The 22,157-nt window shown below is 43.3% G+C and overlaps 2 protein-coding genes across 7 annotated transcripts in view; both read right to left on the reverse strand.

The window, feature by feature from the left end:
• The window catches only part of rabgap1 (RAB GTPase activating protein 1), a 156,820-nt gene that overhangs the window by 47,056 nt on the left and 87,607 nt on the right, over positions 1-22,157 (reverse strand). For all 6 annotated transcript variants that reach the window (XM_029708594.1, XM_029708590.1, XM_029708591.1 and 3 more), the window contains one exon: positions 586-699. In XM_029708594.1, the coding sequence (XP_029564454.1) occupies positions 586-699 (114 nt within the window). The remainder of the gene's footprint in view (positions 1-585; positions 700-22,157) is intronic.
• LOC115159144 (probable G-protein coupled receptor 21) lies at positions 4,328-10,641 on the reverse strand. The gene has a single exon (XM_029708597.1). It carries the CDS (start codon positions 9,626-9,628, stop codon positions 8,537-8,539), a length of 1,092 nt encoding a protein of 363 aa, XP_029564457.1. The 5' UTR covers positions 9,629-10,641; the 3' UTR covers positions 4,328-8,536.

The following is a 22,157-nucleotide window of genomic DNA, read 5'->3' on the forward strand; positions in this document are numbered from 1 at the left end:
AATGATGAGCTGTCTGGCTGAAACAGTCCAATGCTGAAACACAGTGGTACAACGGATATGGATCAAACGTACAGGGAGAGCAGACACACACACACACACACACTTTCTAACAGTCACAGAGAATCGAGAGTGAACCCAGTCAACCATACAGAAACACTGCTGCTTGGTCAATGTTCAATGATGGATCGAGACCCCCTGGCCAGTAGAGAAGACTCGAACCAAAACATTGACTCAGTTTAATCATTTTGGGAACCGGGGCCTCAGTTGATCACTTTGAAATTGTTAGCCCCATTGACCCACTTCCGTAATTAGTATCTGAATCAAAAACCTAACTTTTCCCGTCAATAATAATACAGTCTCGATGGTGCTTACTGCTCAGCCAAGCATTGGCGGTAAGCTATAGGTTTTTTGGCTCCAGTTTTAGTTTTTCTTTGCTTCTTATTCCAACCAATCTTTGAGCAGTTGTGGGACAGTCCCTCCTAGTAATGTGTTGTAATGCAATTTTTACGATTCTGAAGCGCGACCATTTTCCCCTTGGGGATAATTCATCTTTCTTCTTCTCCTACTGCTCCCTCCTCTCCTCACCTTGCAGATCTTGTAGAGTGAGTCTTGGCCGTCTCCTCCAGTGTCCTTGAAATAGTCGTGAGCTGGAAAAGTCCTGTTAATGTCTCTGGTTATGGCACTGTCCTGGGGAGACTCCTGGGAGGGTCAGACAAGAGAAAAGGGAGAAAAAGAGGGAACGAGAGGAAGGAAACAGTCAGTGAAGTCCATAAAGTTACATTTAGATTGGCTGTTCCCCTGGAGTTTGAACTTCCCCAATTAACCACTGACTCTGTACATAAAGTCCAGTAAGCGACTAAGGAATCCAACCAGCTGAAGAGTAAGGAAGCAAACGGTACAAAATCCTCCACATCACAATACCAGACCAGTCAACAGACCTTTCTGCTCTGGCTCCACCAGGGGACAGTGTTCTATGGTAAATGCAGCCTCTCAGTCGGTCTCTCTGGGAGAGGAGAGGGGGGATGGGAGGGGAGAGGCAGAGGCAGAGGGGAGAGGAAAGGCCCCTGCACACAGTATACAGTGGGGCCCAGAATAAAGGGGCCTGGATCCCTTGATAAAGATGAGCAAAAAATACTATAAATTAAATAACACTGAGCTATATTGAACGCAAAAAAAAACGAACAAAAAAATGCAATATATTTTATACTAATACAAATTGCTCAGAGAAAGAGATTTTGCTTAACAAATAATAAAAAAAAGGGATAAAGATCAAAATAATAGGATTCCCTATTTTCAATCAATACCCCAGCACCCCCCTTTGACAAGATAACTCCACTGAGCCTCTGTCTCAAATGTTTTATTAGATTGGAGAACACATTAGGAGGGATCTTAGACCATTCCTCCATACAGAATCTTTCCAGATCCTTCATATCCTTCGCCCGCTCTTACGGACTGCCCTCTTCAATTCAAACCACAGGTTTTCAAATGGGGTTCAAGTCCGGAGACTTGATTTTGTGGTCAATGAATAATTTCTTGGAAGATTTTGATGTGTGCTTGGGGTCATCTCTTGCTGGGAGATTCACTTGCAGCCAAGTTTCGCCCAATGGTCTCCCAGCCCGCTTTTGATGTTTCATCGCCCCCTATCGTGTTCAGTTAAGAGGTAACATGAGAAGGAATCACAAAGTACCTAATATGTATTCTGTACCATTGACTGGCACGCTCAGCCTGTCTCTTGGGGTCTCTCCAGTGACTAACGTGTTGTCTCGAGGACAGTGCATTGGTTTTTTTTGTGCAGGCAGGTTTGGCTGCCGCAGTGGCACAAAGAGCTAAATAACTTTTAAGAACAGTGTTGCTCCCGGACAAATCTATTTACAGAGGGAAAGTGAATGCAAATAACTTTATTGAAAGTATGTTTGATAGAAATACAATGATGTGAAGAAGAAAATAAAAAAGAGATGAAATGACACAGACAGGGGTGGGAATGGATCCCATCCTCTCAGCTCTGGTTACCAGCCGTCCTCCATATTACTGTGCTCGCCATACAGTAGCACATGTACTACACGTCAGATGGCAAACGGTCTTATTACGACAGCCAGAGTGGAACCCAGACGGCATTGACATGTTTCCCCCGGGGATCCCTATTCTGACGCGGCGCCACACGCAATGGAATTACTGTAATTACAGTACACACACACGTATGCACAGGAGTGCACGCCACGCACGGACGCACGCACACAAACGGACAGACACACAGACAGACAACTCTGCAGCGCCCTTTTCAAATATGAATTACCCCCGGGTTCCATTATTGATGCTCTGTTTATCTGGAACAGAACAGCATTTAAATAATGCACATAGTCACAGTTACTGGCATCCACACACAGCTACACAGTCTCAGTCAGTCACTGAGCTGAGCCAGTTAGCCAGTGACTTCGGGGCAGATTCAGCACTAGATATCTGGACCAGTATGGCGGACAGTATTTACACAATAACGGTGAGAGTCACTGGCACAGAGGAAATGATTCAGCACTAGCTTCAGTACCAGGTACCAGTTACCAGCACCAGTACTACGGCTGGATGTCTGGTCACCAACAGACCCATTTTAGTTATCGTCCTGAAGTGTGGCAGTGTGCGCCCTCGTTTACTCCTCTTCAAGGATTTAAAAGCATCGGTATAAGACATGTGGTACACCAGGGGTCTCCAACCATTTCTAGCATGAGACCTACTTTTAAATGATGAAAAATGTTGTGAGCTACTGTTTTTTAACCTTTCAAATAGACACTATGTATTTTCCCAAATTCTGTTTTCTTGATAATTCTTTACTACCGAATTACAATTATTCATAGAGAAACAATGACATTTGATGTTCTGAGTCCATGTCAATGCTGAAATCACATCAGAAGACCATTTTTTTTTTTAGGACATCTTGTTGTTGTTGGTCTAGCTAGTCATCGCAGACATAGCCCTAGGAAGTAGGGCTGCTGATAAATATCTACATTTTTTTACATATATAAATCTCCCCCCCTCATAAAATCAGCGAATTATGCCTTTATTACTCATGTACACCAACTTTGCAACAACTGGACCCAACCGACCAACTCCCTCTCTCCTTCCATCCTAATCTCCATCCAGCTTTCTGTTCCTACTTCCATAGAGGAAGACTGAAACCAAAAGAAAGCAAGCAGGAGAAGAATGGACGACAGAAAAGAAGAATAAACAAAGACCTAAGTGGTGGATGGACCTCTCCTCTCCTTCCAGCCATTGCGCCACACCCTAGGGGTAGTAGGGGGTGGCTAACATCAATGCCTGTGTCCCAAATGGCACCCTATTCCCTATATAGGGCACTACTTTTGACCAGAGCCCTATGGGGTCAAAAGGAGTGCACTATATAAGGATATAGGGATGTAGCGCTGGACTGAGGCCTGTGAGCCATTGGTCTCCATCACTGATAAGGATCCATGTTTATGTTCGGAAGGGTTCTCTCGGGCTCTGAGATACTTTAAAAAGCCCAGTGACATAACACCAATTAGCCCCTGTCCATCTAGAGCCTTCGCGTGAGTGGGGAGAGAAAAAAAAACCTGTGTTTGGTGATGCTCGTTGTTAGTGATGGAGAGAGAGACGGTGTGTGTGTGTGTGTGTGTGTGTGTGTGTGTGTGTGTGTGTGTGTGTGTGTGTGTGTGTGTGACTTCTGCAGGAAGCACTTTAACCTGTTCCTCCATTGTTTACAGCTCAGGTTTATTCTGACCCAACACAATGGCATTTTGTTTTTCTTACTTAGGGCTGATTATGAGACCTGGAGTGGGGCGATGAAAGCCCTACTCCAGGAAGTATGGTGGGAGGGAGAGAAAGGCCCTGTGTGGGGGAGCAACCTGCCCTCCCACATACAGCCACCCTCAGCCCTGAATACAGAGCCAGGCTGGGCAGAGGTGTCTGTATAGGGTGTGGCAATGTTCCTTTCCTCTGTACGGCCGGCTAGCTCCTCTGGCTCCAGCTAACAGGCTAGCCAACAGGCTAGCAGTCTATCGGCTCCAGGCAGGGAGCTAAGAATAACCCACATATGGAAGAAGCTCTTCTTCAGATGAACTTTGCCAGATTTCACAAATAATGTACAGGACCTGAAAGACTGAAGATGTGGTGAAAGCTGATCCCTGGTACTCCATTTGTGGTAACGATAAGTCGATAGCATACACAAACACGTGTCCATCATGTGCAGGTATGCATTTGTGGTAACACTGACACACACACACACACACACGCCCATATAGTGTACAAGCACGCACACGTCCACGTTTTCTCAAAGCACAAAGCAAGAATAACAAGCAGGAAGTGTGATTCCTTTAGATAAGATCACATTTATTTGCTCAGTGCAGAATAATACACCAGAATAGAAATATCTCCAGACAACTCTACTCTACAACATGACATCATTACAAGGCTCACGGCACTGAGTTAGTTAACTAGCCTTAAATAACACAGAGAACATGATTATGTTTAAGCCCCAACAACATTCAGTTTACCCAGCATTTGCGATGAATAATCTAAACATTGAATAGAATTCAACCAATGTTAAACATTACATTTGAAAAAAGTCTACATTTTCAACCATGTTTTGGGACATTTCCAGCCAAACGGCCTTCTCGTTAATGTGTCCATTCTCCTCTTAATCTGATAAAGAGCTGAGCCACTTAAAACAGTCGGGTCATGAGCTAGCCATTAAGAGAGCCTGGCCAGACAATTTAGAGCATTAAGAAAATACATATGAGAAAATTCAATAAGGACATGTTGGATAACAGAAGGGAAAACAGTGTGTGTGTGTGTGTGTGTGTGTGTGTGTGTGTGTGTGTGTGTGTGTGTGTGTGTGTGTGTGTGTGTGTGTGTGTGTGTGTTGTCCTCTAGTAAAGCTTGGGCCACAAACCTGTCCCAGATTTGGCATGGACGTTTCCAGCATCATATCAGGTCTCACAACATCCTAATATGGCACTGTCGAGAGCAGGTCATCGTGGGAGTTTGGGTCCCCGGGATCACTAGCCCTAGCACTTTGATGTTTTCCCACAGGAAAAAGAAAAGGACTTGCCGTGGTTCTTTGGCATTGAAATGTCCCAAAAACGTACATCAGCAAAATAGCAAAGCAAGAAACCTTTCCCCCAGTTATGCCCCTTTCTAAAGTACCGTCAACTGACTGCTGGGTGGAATAGAGTTCAACTAACTGACACCTAGATGGAGATACTGTCAAATGTTGAACTCATATCTTCCTCAAAAGAAGAACACCTGAATTCTCTTTAAAATACACAACAATAGTAGTAAATCCATTAACCTGAAAGCATGGAAAATGGTATATAAATGTTAAGGAATTGTTTAAGAAGTAGAAATCCACCTCAGCGGAATACTAAGTGGTCAGTATCTGAAGAAATAAGAGCCTGTTTGAAAGTACAATAGTAGGAAACCCAATCAATATTTGGCATACTTCCGTGGGCAATTATTTGTTTTGAGAGAACTGAGCTGCCTGTCAGTATCCAACACACTAAAAAAAGACCCAAACATTTACAAAAAAAACCTATGCATTCGCACATCAAACATAGTAGCATACAAAGCACCCACACACACACACACACACATCCATCCCCAAAGGGCAGAAGAGTCACGGAGAAAGTCATGTGAAAGTAATAAAGTGGTGAACAACGTGTGATGACTCTGGCAGAAACACTATTATTACCAGAATATCACTAACAGTCCAGGAACATCACATGGTCAATAGAGAGAAACAGATCTATTGTTTCACTAACCGGTGGTAAAATGTTGAGAAAAAAAAATATTTCAAAAAAATGCATTGATTGTGTCTGTGTGTGATAGGCCTACGTGTTGTCGTTCTTCAATAAAACAGACAAAATGGAGGAACAATGAACGTATTGCACTGTGCCCTTTGACCGCGCGAAGACAGTCTCCAAAAGTGTTTGTCGTTTGACAATATTTGAATTGTGAGCTTTCTTATTCAAATCACCTAATCAAATATATACAGTAGGCAAAACATGCATAAGACTATGTACAAATTTGAAATGTAACATGGACCTTTAGCCTACATAAAGATGAACAGCACTGTATTCATTGCAGAGGCAGCCCAACAATACAGTAGTCCAACTCAATGTCTGTCCATACCGTCATCACTGCAAAATTCCTAACATGAAAACTTCCATTTAAAAAAATCACCCTAAATTACACGTTATTTCTCTCTACATCTCTCATTCCGTCTCGTTCTTTTTGAAATATATAACATCTTACACACATTCAACTTTGGTCAACTAAGAAAATAAAGCTACTAATTATATTGTATATTTGCTCCCAAATGGAGGAGTAGGCTACCATAAAAAGAGAGAGAAAAGTTTCAAGAGGCCAAAGCCTGTGAAAGGTCTAATAAATATCTAGTAACATTGGACCAAAAACAGTTGAACATTGAGATCTTCATTTCTATCTGTTTCATTGTACTGTAAAGTAATGCAACCCTACAGGTTCTTGTGTTACAGGCTACATCCCGAATGGCACCCTATTCCCTATCTAGTACACTACTTTTGACCAGATCCCTATTGGTCCTGGTCAAAAGTAGTGCACAATATAGTGAATAGGGTGCCAATTGGGATGTAACCTGTAACACAAGTACCTGTAGGGCTGCATTACTATACAGACAATACTTTACGACACTTGGCCAGGGACAGATGTTCCTCAGCTAACAGCAGCTCACAGCTTTCTCAACATTCACCATCAACATTCACTGTCATTAACCCATGGCCAAACTATAACGCCGTCACGTCACCGTTAACGCGAGTCGCAGTTTAACAACTCACGATGATCTATGAGACATGCTATACAACATGAAAAAGCAGCACGTCCGCGAAGCGGGGATCGCTTGAGTCTATTTTCCACGACAGGGAGAGCATTGCAGAGACGTCGATGCACAGAAACAGGCAGATACGATCAAAGATAAATTCACAAATAATAACAAAAAATTCATCGTGCACACGTTAAAAGGTTTGCTATCGTATTTTAGGCTGGTATTAACTTTTTTTTACTTCCAACTTGACGCAATTGTTGTCGCCTAACCACCAAAGTAAATGATTCTCATCATTCTCCTTTGTTGTTATGGCGCAACAAGCAACCTGGCCTCAGAGAAAGACGTATAATACTATACGTCCCCGAAGATATATTCGTCTACTATTGTACGACCGGGTAAGACGAATAATACTATAGACCATATCCTATAATCATATGATATTGTAAAACAGCAATTGCATTCATAATGTAACGTAATATATCATACTAAAAGAAGTGTCACAGATTTATGTATAGAATAATACGAATTGCCCTGAGACCACGTTGAGTAATCAGATAATTGGAAGAGAAAATTTGACATCGGAAATAAAAATCAGATGTTCGCTCATTCTTTCAGAAAGTCTCATCAGAAAAATCTTAGATAATTAAGACAGTAAAGGTCACTAATCAGGCCAACTGGTATTGGCTTGTTAATACCGGATGCAACAGACAAAGGGGCAACGCTTTGGAGATGATAAACTACTCTGAAACTTAAACAATCAACTTTCAAATCAATCTTCTGCTTTGACGCAGCGACCACATTCTCCTCATAAGTGAACTGGAACATACTGTCTGCAATGTACTTTGGTTACAGAGTCAGACAGGCTCTGATGATAAGGAAGCTTGTTGAAACAAAAGTCCTGGTGTTTAAACCTCTAAACAAAATGGTCCTCCCTTTCTCTGCCCGTACCTCTGCCTCAGAACAGCCCAGATATAAATTAATTATGAAGTACTCGCTTCTCTTCAGTCTGAGCTTGCTGCACTCTTCAGAGCACAATATTGTAAATATTCTGTTTCCGTGTTTAAATAAAAACCACAAGGGAAAACATTTAAATAAGTTATTGAAAGCTCCTTTTAGCTCAGTGTTAAAGTGTTTTTCAGTTTTTTAAATTATGTGAGTACTTTGTTGCATTTAATACACTGTAGTCATCGCACAAATACACATTGTTTCACAAACTGCTAGGAAGATACACAGTCTCAAACATATTTTTCCCATAAGAACTTGTGTTCTTGTGTTCTTACAGTTTGTGTTTTTGGCAAGTACTGTCAGAAGGGAGGTGTTCAATCAACTAACACTCCATCAACGTCAAAACGCTGAAACAACGTAGCCATAGCTCTGTCATCCGTAACTGGAGTCAAAGGTTAGGGTACTGTAATTCCACATCCTTATTCTGACTCTCACTCCCCCTCCATGTTCTACCTCTCTCATGGCAGAGGCTGGGCTGTACTTCCCATGCGGGGCTCAAAGCGCTCAGGTCCTGGAGCCGATCCTGTCAGAGCCAGCTGTGGCCAGGAACGCAACCATCCAACAAACATCCAACTGTCTGGAAACAACCGTAGCAACACAACTTCCTGTGAAGCCTGTTCCCCTTAGCTCAGCATCAACATGGGACACACTTAGTGCTTTAGCAACACAACACACGGACTCAACCGTCACACGGGTCTCTGGGAGGTCCTACACATGGCATGTGGAGCGTGTGCAGACTGGCCCCTGTCCGTGCCCCGGCCCAGGGCCAAAAGGATTCTTACTGTCCACACGCTGCACGCAGAATGAACATAGACGTTTTAAACCCTTCCGGAAGGCACTGTTGGTTAGACTATAGATCAGACAGTTACAGAAGCTGTTGCTGATAGCCAGCCAGGTGGTGAGGAACGAGGCGACTGGGTGACGGTAGATTCCAGCGCTCTCCAACAGGAAGTACAGGATGTAGGGAAGCCAGAGGAGATAGAAAACGCTGGTGATGCGAAACAGCACCATGGCGTAGCGTTTGTCCGTGCACGCCGGCGCGTGCTGCGGCTGGCCGTCCTGTCCCAGAGAGCTCTCCTGTGGGCTGAAGCGGGCGCGGCGCTCGCTGATCTCCTTCGTGTGTTGCCGGCAGATACGGAAGATGTTGGCGTAGGTGAAGCAGACCGTCATGGCGGCCGGCACGTAGAGCAGCGCCACGATGAACGACGTGAAGAGCGGCTTTGTCCCCCACTCCATGGCACACCACTCCACCACGTCACCGTGGTAGCCGGGCTTCCCCCAGCCGAAGAAGGAGGGCAGGAAGACGAGGGCGGAGTAGAGCCAGATGAGGAGGATGCACACGCGGATCCGGCACGGTGTCACCAGTGTAGCATACGACAGCGGACGCGTTATCGCCATGTAGCGGTCCACGCTAACGCACGCCAGTGACGCCATGGAAACGCTCTTCAACACGGAAACCATGTATCCAAACACCTTACAGGTGAGCTCTTCATCCAGGCCTTTCAGGTGGTGGAGGAGGGAGAGGGAAGGGATGAGGCAGCTGACCCCAACTAACAAGTCTGCGTAGGCCATGGTCTGGATGAAGGCGCTGGTGGTGTGGTGGTGGAGCAGTGGAGCACAGTGGAAGACAAATATCACCACCAGGTTGCCAGAGATGATGAGAACTGTGAGGAGCAAGATGATGGCCACCTCTAAAAGACAGGTGTTGAAGATCTGGGAGTAGCCCATGTCTAGGAGGCAGAACGGAGAGCCGCTCTGGTTCAGGAGCTCAAGGTCCAGCAGGTCCAAGGAAGAGTTCATCTTGCAGCCAGTGAGCCTTCTGAAAGCCCCTGGTCTGAAACCAGATCCAGAGACAGAGGACTGGAACTTGGCTGGGGATGGTCAATGGCTGGTCCAAGTCCTAGCTCAGCAGCAGACCAGGTTGGTGCCCCAAAGAGAGGAGCTGTGTTCCCTCTGCCATGTCAGCAGCAATGTGAGGACTAACCCTCGCCCACGATCAGGGACTAGGGAGTCTCCCAGGGCACCCCTCACTGCACAGACACAGAGGAGTCACACAGAGAAGGACACAGATAGCAGAGGACAAATACTCTGGCAGGCTCTCATCCTACTTCTCATTCTCTCCTCAGAAAAGACAGCCAACACATGCAGCGCTGTGTGCCTGCTGCATGAAGAGCAGGGGGAAAATATATATAAAAAGGTCAAAGAAGTTTCATCATCTTTGCTTACTATAATACCGGTTTGTCTCATAGAAATGCAGTCACATGTTCCCCAATATCTCAGGAGATATAGAGTCCGATGTTTCCAGAGAATGTTGTGTCCTCTCCTTCAGTCTTTTCCTCCAAACACGGACAGCTCAGACGAATAGTGTCCAAAGAGTCGAAACCACCCGCTCTGCTAATCTCCGCAGGAACTTCAGCAGAAACAAGAAAAGCAAGGAAATTCTCATCCACTCTTCTCACTCAGGCTCTCCCGGTCTCTCTCACGCCGGGAACAGAGAGTATAAATGTTAAATGTAAATGATTGAGGATGAAGGAGTAGCCTCAAGCAGGTGATTGGCATTTTAAACAGAGTCCAGGTCTCCTCAGAGAGGCAGCAGCGGCATATGGTGGAAATGAGAGAGCAGGAGCAGGCATACCGATGCAGAAACCCAGTCTATCTCGAGTGGAGTTGATTCAGCCTTGTTTCTCTCGCTCTGTCTCTCTCTCCTTTGCTCTCTATCTCGCGGTCTCTGTCTCCGTGAGTGAGTGAGAGACCGTCTCCTTCTCTCTGACTCCGTCTCACTCCGCCCATCCCCGTCTCACTCACTCCGTCCGTCCCCGTCTCACTCCACCCGTCCCACTCACTCCGTCCGTCCCCGTCTCACTCACTCCGTCTCACTCGCTCACTCCGTCTCTCTCGCTCGCTCGCTCCGTCTCTCTCGCGCACTTGGTCTCTCTCTCTCTCTCTCTCGGTCACTCTCTCTCTCTCTCGGTCACTCTCTCTCTCTCTCGGTCTCTCTCTCTCTCTCGGTCTCTCTCTCTCTCTCTCTCGGTCACTCTCTCTCTCTCGGTCACTCTCTCTCTCTCGGTCACTCTCTCTCTCTCGGTCACTCTCTCTCTCTCGGTCACTCTCTCTCTCTCGGTCACTCTCTCTCTCTCACTCTCTCTCTCTCGGTCACTCTCTCTCTCTCGGTCACTCTCTCTCTCTCTCTCTCTCTCTCTCTCTCTCGGTCACTCTCTCTCTCTCTCTCTCTCTCTCGCTCGGTCACTCGCTCTCGGTCACTCTCTCTCGGTCACTCTCTCTCTCTCTCACTCTCTCTCGGTCACTCTCTCTCTCGGTCACTCTCTCTCGGTCACTCTCTCTCGGTCACTCTCTCTGTCTCTCTCGCTGTCACTCTCTCTCGCTGTCACTCTCTCTCTCGGTCACGGTCACTCTCTCTCGGTCACTCTCTCTCTCTCTCGGTCACTCTCTCTCTCTCTCGGTCACTCTCTCTCTCTCTCTGTCACTCTCTCACTCTCTCTCTCTCTGTCACTCTCTCTCTCTCTCTGTCACTCTCTCTCTCTCTCTCTCTCTCTCTCTCTCTCTCTCTCTCTCTCTCTCTCTCTCTCTCTCTCTCTGCAGCAGGCAGGGTAGAGCCAGTCCTCCCCCTGTTCTAACGCCAGCCAGTAAGCAGCTGCAGGAGCGCAAGTCTCCCTTGTCCCTCCCATGACAGGCTGGCTGGCTGCACAGAGCATACCCCGACCGCCACTCCACTATCTCACTCCCACACACACTCTCGCTCTCTCTCCTTGAACTCACACACCTCTCTCTCATATACACACACACATCATTATTTAACACTCACTTATCCATACAGACCTAGTAAGTGCATTATGCTCATACCAGTCTGTGTTAAAAATGCCGAAAACGGCAATTTCTCTCTCTATTTTTTTCAGACACACATTCAGGCTGTATACCAAAAGTATGTGGACACCTGCTCGTCAAACTTCTCATTACAAAATCATGGGCAGTAATATGGAGGAGTTGGTCCCCCTTTGCTGCTATAACAGCCTCCACTCTTCTGGGAAGGCTTTTCACTAGATGTTGGAACATTGCTGCAGGGACTTGCTTCCATTCAGCCACAAGAGCATTAGTGAGGTCGGGCACTGATGTTGGGAGATTAGGCCTGGCTCGCAGTCGGCATTCCAATTCATCCCAAAGGTGTTCAATGGGGTTGAGGTCAGGGCTGTGTGCAGGCCAGTCAAGTTCTTCCACACCAATCTAGACAAACCATTTTTGTATGGACCTCGCTTTTTGCACGGCGGCATTGTCATGATGAAACAGGAAAAGGCTTTCCCCAAACTCTTGCCACAAACTTGGAAGCACGGAATTGTCTAGAACATCGTTGTATGCTGTAGCGTTAAGATCTACCCTCAATGGAACTAAGGGGACTAGCCTGAACCATTAAAAACAGCCCCAGACCATTATTCCTCCTTCACCAAACTTTACAGTTGGCACTATGCATTGGGGCAGGTAGCGTTCTCCTGGCATCCGCAAACCCAGATTCGTCTGTTGGACTGCCAGATGGTGAAGCATGATTTATCACTCCAGAGAACGCGTTTCCACTGTTCCAGAGTCCATTGGTGGCGAGCTTCACACCACTAGGCTTGAGTACGGCTGCTCGGGCATGGAAACCCATTTCATGAAGCTCCCGACAAACAGTTCTTGTGCTGACATTGCTTCCAGAGGCAGTTTGTCAGCTCTAGCAGGGCTGAAACTTGATGAACTACTTTGTTGGAAAGGTGGCATCCTATGACGGTGCCATGTCGAAAGTCACTGAATTTGTTCTTAACTGACTTGCCTAGTTAAATAAAGGTAAAATAAAACTGAGCTTTTCAGTAAGGCCATTCTACTGCCAATGTTTGTCACATGGCTGTGTGCTCGATTTTATACAACTGTCAACAACGGGTGTGGCTGAAATAGCCAAATTCACTAATCTGAAGTGTCCACATACTTTTGTATATATAATGTACAGTTGAAGTTGGAAGTTTACATACCCTTAGGTTGGAGTCATTAAAACTTATTTTTCATCCACTACACAAATTTCTTGTTAACAAACTATAGTTTTGGCAAGTCGGTTAGGAAATCTACTTCGTGCATGACAAAAGTAATTTTTCCAACAATTGTTTACAGACAGATCATTTCATTTATAATTCACTGTATCACAATTCCAGTGGGTCAGAAGTTTACATACCCTTAGTTGACTGTGCCTTTAAAAAGCTTGGAAAATTCCAGAAAATTGTGTCATGGCTTTACAAGCTTCTGATAAGAATTAGCCTATAATTTGAGTCAATTGGAGGTGTACCTGTGGATGTATTTCAAGGCCTACCTTCAAACTCAGTGCCTCTTTGCTTGACATTGTGAAAAATCAAAGGAAATCAGCCAAGACCTCAGAAAGAAAATTGGAGACCTCCACAAGTCTGGTTCATCCTTGGGAGCAATTTCCAAAAGCCTGAAGGTACCACGTTCATCTGTACAAACAATAGTGCACAGTATAAACACCATGGGACCACGCAGCAGTCATACCGCTCAGGAAGGAGACGCATTTGGGCTCCTAGAGAGGAAGGTCCTTTGGTGTGAAAAGTGATATTCAAACCCAGAACAACAGCAAAGGACCTTGTGAAGATGCTGGAGGAAACAGGGACAAAAGTATCTATATCCACAGTAAAACGAGTCATATCGACATAACCTGAAAGGCCGCTCAGTAAGGAAGAAGCCATTGCTCCAAAACCGCCATAAAAAAGCTAGACTATGGTTTGCAACTGCACATGGGGACAAAGATCGTACTTTTTAGAGAAATGTCCTCTGGTCTGATGAAACAAAAATAGAACTGTTTGGTCATAATGACCATCGTTATGTTTGGAGGAAAAATGGGGAGGCTTGCAAGCCGAAGAACACCATCCCAACTGTGAAGCACGGGGGTGGCAGCATCATGTTGTGGGGGTGCTTTGCAGCAGGAGGGACTGGTGCACTGCACAAAATAGATGACACATGAGGATGGAAAATGATGTGGATATATTGAAGCAACATCTCAAGACACCAGTCAGGAAGTTAAAGCTTGGTCGCAAATGGGTCTTCCAAATGGACAATGACCCCAAGCATACTTCCAAAGTTGTGGCAAAATGGCTTAAGGACAACAAAGCCAAGGTATTGGAGTGGCCATCACAAAGCCCTGACCTCAATCCTAAAGAAAATGTGTGGGCAGAACTGAAAAAGTGTGTGCGAGCAAGGAGGCCTACCAACCTGACTCAGTTACACCAGCTCTGTCAGGAAGAATGGGCCAAAATTCACCCAACTTATTGTGGGAAGCTTGTGGAAGGCTACCCGAAATGTTTGACCCAAGTTAAACAATTTAAAGGCAATGCTACCAAATACTAATTGAGTGTATGTAAACTTCTGACCCACTGGGAATGTGATGAAAGAAATAAAATCTGAACTAAATCATTCTCTCTACTATTATTCTGACATTTCACATTCTTAAAATAAAGTGGTGATCCTATCTGAAGTAAGACAGGGAATTCTTACTAGGATTAAATGTCAGGAATTGTGAAAAACTGAGTTTAAATGTATTTGGCTAAGGTGTATGTAAACTTCTGACTTCAACTGTATATACCCAAATTTGACTTCTATAGGGTTTTGATAAGATATGTTGCTGTCTAGAGCCCTAGAGATGTTAATATTGGGTTATTTGTGCACTCCCATAACGCTAGTAGTGTAAACCAAAAAAAGTACAATGCCCTCACTCTTCCTCTCTTAAATGCCAGGGTAAGAGTTTCAGTTTCATTTTTATTCAATAAATTAAGTTTATGGAAATTCTGATCGCAATTGTGCCTCATTGTTTTACCCACTTTGTTCGTCACTAGCACAACACTGAGATTCACATATTCACATTATTAGCATAGAGTTGAATTGACATCAGTGGATGTTATCTGTGCCTTGCGTCCTCTGGTCCGACCGAGTTGTTGCTGCACCAAATAAATACTCGTGGTTTTTGGAGCCTGGCCACCTGTACTGTTCTACTCATTCCCTTCCCAGCAGCCATGACAGGGCATTGCTATCACATAAACTGTGGGAGATTCGGACTTCTGATCGGAGATCATAACGAGCCAAGACAAGAACAGGGCATTGGGAGGACACTGTATTTTTGTCCATCTTGTAAAGGAAATTTGTCTTCTCTAAACTTCAACCCCAGACACCACAGAAACACTCAAATGACACATTTTTTTTCAGCCATTGAACGTCTTCCAGGTAAAAGGAAGGCTGGCACCTCCGTCTAACATGAAGCATGAATGTGAATAAAACAATACCACATTGGCAGATAAGACCAGACTTCCACAGTTACATGATTAAGAATGGCTTTTATAATTTGTATAAAATATAGCTAATGTCCCTCAGGGCACTCACTGTGCAAGATGAGTTGACATTTTCGCATTCCTCCTCAAGGCCCTTCATTGTAGTGAGTGTGTGTGTGTCTGTGCAGCTTACATGCGTGCGTGTCGTCTCTTATGCACCTGCTCCTCATTAGGCTGCCAGATCACCAGATGCTGTTCCTTCATTTAGCTTCTTCTCTGAGGACCGCAGTGTGTCTGAACTGAAGACGCTCAGCACGCTCTGTTTTTGCTCCCTGCTTTCACTGTCTGGCTAAAGTAAAGACTTCAATCCTCGCATGAAAACTATGAACGAGGATGAAAGCCTCGTCTTTGGTCATACTGAAGGAGCGTGACTGAAATGTTGCCTATACTGGTCTGTCCCACAATAACTGGCTGCATTGTCTTTAGAGTTTAAACTTTCTCCCCTACCATCTGACTGTCAGACCAGTGTCTGCCTGTCTGTTTGCCTGCCTGTCCATCTGTCTGCCCGTCAGTCAGTCCATCTCTACCGCAGTGTCTTTCAGTCTCTCCAGAGACTGACAATAAGGTGTGAAAGGCACTTGCCAATCGGGCAAGTTATTTTGTATTTTTGGGTTGCCCGAATATTATGATCACTTGCGCAAAAATGTAAACTAGCTATTTACATGCAGAAATACCATATACAGTATTGTTTCATTTTAACTTAAACAATGAGAAGAAACCAGACAGATCAGTTTTAGGAATGCCTTGCAGTGTGGTTGATTTGCCTGCCCGATGAGGCAACCTCAGAGCAGGCTCAACTTGCACGACTTCTCTGTTCACTTTCCCCAGGAAATAGCACAACCCTTAATGTATTTTTTTGTTGTTGTTATCAAATCAAATCACGTTTTTTTTGGTCGTATACAAATATTTAGCAGACGTTATTACGGGTGTAGCAAAAATGCTTGTGTTCCAACAGTGCAGTAATATCTAAAAATACACAACAATACACACAAATCTAAAAATAATGGAATTAATAAATATAGAAATATTAGGACGAGCAATGTCGGTGTCCGAAGTATAAACATATACTGTATATATGTGATGAGATGTATAGACAATATGGGCAGTATATGTGAAGAATAGTATATGTACAGCAATAGTTAAATAGAATAGGCCTTGACTAGAATACAGTGTCTACTGAACATAAATATAAACACAAGATGAAACAATTTCAAAGATTTTAATGAGCTCCAGTTCAAATAAGGAAATTGGTCAATTGAAATAAATTCCTTAGACCATAATCTATGGATTTCACATGACTGGGAATACAGATATGCATCTGTTGGTCACAGATAACTTGAAAAAAACAAATAGTGGCATGGATCAGAAAACCAGTCAGTTTCTGGTGTGACCACCATTTGCCTCTTGCAACGCAACACATTTCCTTTACATAGAGTTGATCAGGCTGTTGATTGTGGCCTGTGGAATGTTGTTCCGCCCCTCTTAAATGTCTGTGCGAAGTTGCTGGATATTGGTGGGAACTGGAACATACTGTCGTACACATCGATCCAGAGCATCCCAAACATGCTTAATGGGTGACATGTCTGGTGAGTTTACAAGCCATGGAAGAACTGGGACATTTTCAGCTTCCAGGATTAGTGTACAGATCATTGCGACATGAGGCCGTGCATTATCATGCTGAAACATGAGGTGATGGCAGTGGATAAATGACACAACAATGGGCCTCAGGATCTCGTCACAGTATATCGGTGCATTCAAATTGCCAACAATAAAATGCAATTGGTGTTCGTGATGCGTAGCTTATGCCTGCCCATAACCCCAACACAACCATGGGGCACTTTGTCCCCAACGCTGACATCAGCAAACCGCTCGTCCACACGGCGCCATACACGTGGTCTGTGGTTGTGAGGTCGATTGGACGCACTGCAAAATTCTCTAAAACGACGTTGGAGGCAGCTTATGGTAGAGAAATTAACATAAAATTCTCTGGCAACAGCTCTGGTGGACATTCCTACAGTCAGCATGCCAATTGCACGCTCTCACAAAACTTGAGACATCTGTGGCATTGTGTTGTGAAACAAAACTGCACATTTTAGAGTGGCCTTTTGTCTCCAGCACAAGGTGCACCTCTGTAATGATCACGCTGTTTAATCAGCTGCTTGATATGCCACACCTGCCAGGTGGATGGATTATCTTGGCAAAGGAGAAATGTTCACTAACAGGGATGTAAACAAATGTGTGCCCAACATTTTTGAGAAGTAAGTCTGTGTATGGAACATTTCTGGGATCTTTTATTTCAGCTCATGTAACCAACGGTTATTTACATACACACACACTAAACAGAAATGTAAACGCAACATGTAAAATACATGTTGCATTTATATTTTTGTTCAGTGTGTGTGTGTGTGTGCGCGCGCGCGTGCGCATATATATATATATATATATATATATATATATATATATATATATATATAAAACCGTTCAAAATTTGAGTCACTAAAAAATGTCCCTGTTTTTGAAAGAAAAGCACATTTTTTGCCCATTAAAATAACATCAAATTTATCAGAAATACAGTGTAGGCATTGTTAATGTTGTAAATGACTATTGTAGCTGGAAACGGATGATTTTGAATGGAATCTCTACAGTTAAGTCGGAAGTTTACATACACTTAGGTTGGAGTCATTAAAACTCGTTTTTCAACCACTCCATAAATTTCTTGTTAACAAACTATAGTTTTGGCAAGTCGGTTAGGACATCTACTTTGTGCATGACACAAGTAATTTTTCCAACAATTGTTTACAGACAGATTATTTCATTTATAATTCACTGTATCACAATTCCAGTGGGTCAGAAGTTTACATACACTAAGTGGACTGTGCCATTATCTTGAAAAATTTCTGAAAACTATGTCATGGCTTTAGAAGCTTCTGATAGGCTAATTGACATAATTTGAGTCAATTAGAGGTGTACCTGTGGATGTATTTCAAGGCCTACCTTCAAACTCAGTGCCTCTTGGGAAAATCTGGCATTCCAGGCAGAGTTCCTCTGTCCAGTGTCTGTGTTCTTTTGTCCATTTTAATCTTTTATTTTTATTGGCCAGTCTGAGATATGGCTTTTTCTTTGCAACTCATCAAATCATCCCGGAGTCGCCTCTTCACTGTTGACGTTGAGACTGGTGTTTTGCGGGTACTATTTAATGAAGCTGCCAGTTGAGGACTTGAGGCATCTGTTTCTCAAACTAGACACTAATGTACTTGTCCTCTTGCTCAGTTGTGCACCGGGGCCTCCCACTCCTCTTTTATTCTGGTTAGAGACAGTTTGCGCTGTTCTGTGAAGGAGTAGTAGTACACAGCGTTGTATAAGATCTTCAGTTTCTTGGAAATTTCTTGCATGGAATAGCCTTAATTTCTTAGAACAAGAATAGACTGACGAGTTTCAGAAGAAAGTCCTTTGTTTCTGGCCATTTTGAGCATGTAATCGAGCCCACAAATGCTGATGCTCCAGATACTCAACTAGTCTAAAGACCAGTTTTATTGCTTCTTAAAATCAGCACAACATTTTTCAGCTGTGCTAATATAATTGCATAAGGGTTTTCTAATGATCAATTAGCCCTTTAAAATGATAAACTGGATTAGCTAACACAACGTGCCATTGGAACACAGGAGTGATGGTTGCTGATAATGTGCCTCTGTACGCCTACGTAGATATTCCATTCAAAATCAGCCATTTCCAGCTACAATATTCATTTACAACATTAACAATGTCTACACTGTATTTCTGATCAATTTTATGTTATTTTAATGGGCAAAAAATGTACTTTTCTTTTAAAAGCAAGGAAATTTCTAAGTGACCCCAAACTTTTGAACAGTAGTATATACTATAAATATATATATAAATATATATATATATATATATATATATATATATATATATATATATATATATATATATATATATATATATACACACACACACACACACAGTACCAGTCAAAAGTTGGAACACATCTACTCATTCAAGGGTTTTTCTTTATTTTTACTATTTTCTACATTGCAGAATAATAGTGAAGACATCAAAACTATGAAATAACACATATGGAATCATGTAGTAACCAAAAAAGTGTTAAACAAATCAAAAAATATTTTATATTTGAGATTGTTCAAAGTAGCCACACTTTGCCTTGATGAAAGCCTTGCACACCCTTGGCATTGTCTCAACCATGTTCATTAGGTAGTCACCAGGAATGTATTTCAATTAACAGGTGTGCCTTCTCAAAAGTTAATTTGTGGAATTTCTTTCCTTCTTAATGCGTTTGAGCCAATCAGTTGTGTTGTGACAAGGTAGGGGTGGTATACAGAAGATAGCCCTATTTGTTAAAAGACCAAGTCCATGTTATGGCAAGAACAGCTCAAATAAGCAAAGAGAAACGAGAGTCCATCATTACATTAAGACATGAAGGTCAGTCAATACGGAAAATGTCAAGAACTTTGGAAGTTTCTTCAAGTGCAGTCGCATAAACCATCACGAGCTATGATGAAACTGGCACTCATGAGGACCGCCACAGGAAAGGAAGATCCAGAGTTACCTCTGCTGCAGAGGATAAGTTAATTAGAGTTACCAGCCTCAGAAATCTGTAATTAACTGCACCTCAGATTACAGCCCAAATAAATGCTTCACAGAGTTCAAGTAAGACACATCTCAACATCAACTGTTCAGAGGAGACTGTATGAATCAGGCCTTCATGGTCAAATTGCTGCAAAGAAACCACTACTAAAGGACACCAACAAGAAGAAGAGACTTATTTAGAATTCATTGCACACTTAACCAGCATGGCTATCACAGCGATACGCCATCCCATCTGGTTCGCACTTAGTGGGACTATAATTTGTTTTTCAACAGGACAATGACCCAAAATACAACTCCCGGCTGTGTAAGGGCTATTTGACCAAGAAGGAGAGTGATGGAGTGCTGCATCAGATCACCTGGCCACCACAATCACCTGACCTCAACCCAATTGAGATAGTTTGGGAACAGTTGGACCACAGAGTGAAGGAAAAGCAGCCAACAAGTGCTCAGCACATGTGGGAAATCCTTCAAGACTGTTGGAAAAGCATTCCAGGTGACTACCTCATGAAGGTAGTCTCTTTGCCAAGAGTGTGCAAAGCTGTCATCAAGGCAAAGGGTGGCTACTTTGAAGAATATCAAATACCAAATATATTTTGATTTGTTTAAAACTTTATTGGTTAATACATAATTCCACATGTCACAAACTGGCTAAAATCGGTCTTATGTAGCAAAATTTGAAATAGCGTTTTTTTTTTACATTGGATAAAAGTAGAGACTCAGAGCTACAAAATTGTATATCATACGCTACAGTTGAGGAACAATGGGAAAGTAATTTTGCTTTGAAAGTTTATCAACTTTTGAGAAAATGGCTTTTGAATGTTTTGGTAGTACTATTGGAGAGACGTTCTTTGTCTACACCCAAGCTAACTTGCTAGCTACTTCCTGTCATCTAAGTGAGAAAGAACAGCTCACTGAACATTACTCGCCCTAGCAGAGCTGGTTAGGCTGTTATGTTATCCAGAGTGTTGGTGACTGAAACTGTTATCAGATTGTCCGTTCGTAAAATCAGAGCGTTTCACGTTCAGAGCGCACACCGGACGCTCTGGCTGATTAGTGGTTGATCCCAACGTTCTGACCTTACAACAGCAGTCAAGCACCCAAGCTAACTGGCTAACATCGGCTAGCTTGCTAGCTACTTCCATACACATAATGAGAGAACACCCCACTCTGACCATTTTACTGGCCCTAGCAGAGCTGGTTAGGCTGTTTTCATGTTATCTAGAGCATTGGTGACTGTAACTGTGCTGCTGGCAACAATTTAATTACGCTTTTTTTTGCCAACGTTTACTGACACCGGCCATATTCAACAGGTGTTGAGCGTTTGTAAATTCATCAGTTATTCTGCGCTCTCTGGCACACTCAAACGGGAGTGTTCTGAAATCGGAGTAGATGGCCAGACTGAAATTATGAACGCACCCAAAATGGTTACTTGCATAGTGGAGTATTTTGTTAAGACATGTAGCTAGCTAGCTCTGCAGGTAGCTAACCAACAAGGTTCCTTGTTAGCTAGCTAACATTAGGCTATAGCTAGCTAAGCAAATCGCACTGAGATACAAATAATAAGGTCATACACATAACGTTAGCTAGTGAGCCAACCTATTAAACAATTAACCATAATCACAACTCATTATGTTACTATCCTGCAATAATATGCAGGTAGCTAACCAACCAGGTTCAATGTTAGCTAGCTAACATTAGGCTATAGCTAGCCAAGCAAATGGCTCTTTCTGTCAAAATTAGAAACATGTCATATCTGAAAATGTAGCTAGCTAGACTATCTTACCCGTATACATCATTCATGGTTGGACGCATCTCCTGTCAGATGCCATGGTTGCCCTTAGTTTGAAGATGTAATCCGGAGACAGGTGTTCTCAATCTCCTTAGCTATCATTCGCGAATTCCACTGATTTCAAAACTCAGTCCTGCAGAAAGTGGAGAGCACCACCTATGCAGTTTTAATACACAATACATGTTTTTTTAAAGCAGCACTAGACAGGATTACCTAGACATACTGACCAGCTCAAATATGCTATATGGCAGACCAATCCCTACTCATCTCTCGGCATGTCCAGCCCACTCATTATCTCAGCAAATCATGGCTTGCGGGAAGGCTGCTGTCTTTTTCTGTGGCTAAACCAACCATGCTTGTAATTTAAAAATTGTATTCGTATTTCCAGATGGCATACAAGTTTGTTATTAAGGCACATGAAAGTTCATTTTGATAAAAAAAAAAATGTTTTACGTTCAAATGGCTGTCCTGTGAAGTAGTGACCCGCGACATACGCCTAGTTTCCTGAAACGGATCACATACGTATTATTTCATCATTTTGATG

The sequence above is a fragment of the Salmo trutta genome, chromosome 23 (assembly GCF_901001165.1).
Source record: "Salmo trutta chromosome 23, fSalTru1.1, whole genome shotgun sequence".
NCBI lineage: Eukaryota > Metazoa > Chordata > Actinopteri > Salmoniformes > Salmonidae > Salmo > Salmo trutta.

What these genes read in the sequence shown, in the direction of transcription:
- LOC115159144 (XM_029708597.1), bottom strand. Translation starts at nt 9,628, where the DNA reads ATGAACTCTTCCTTGGACCTGCTGGACCTTGAGCTCCTGAACCAGAGC.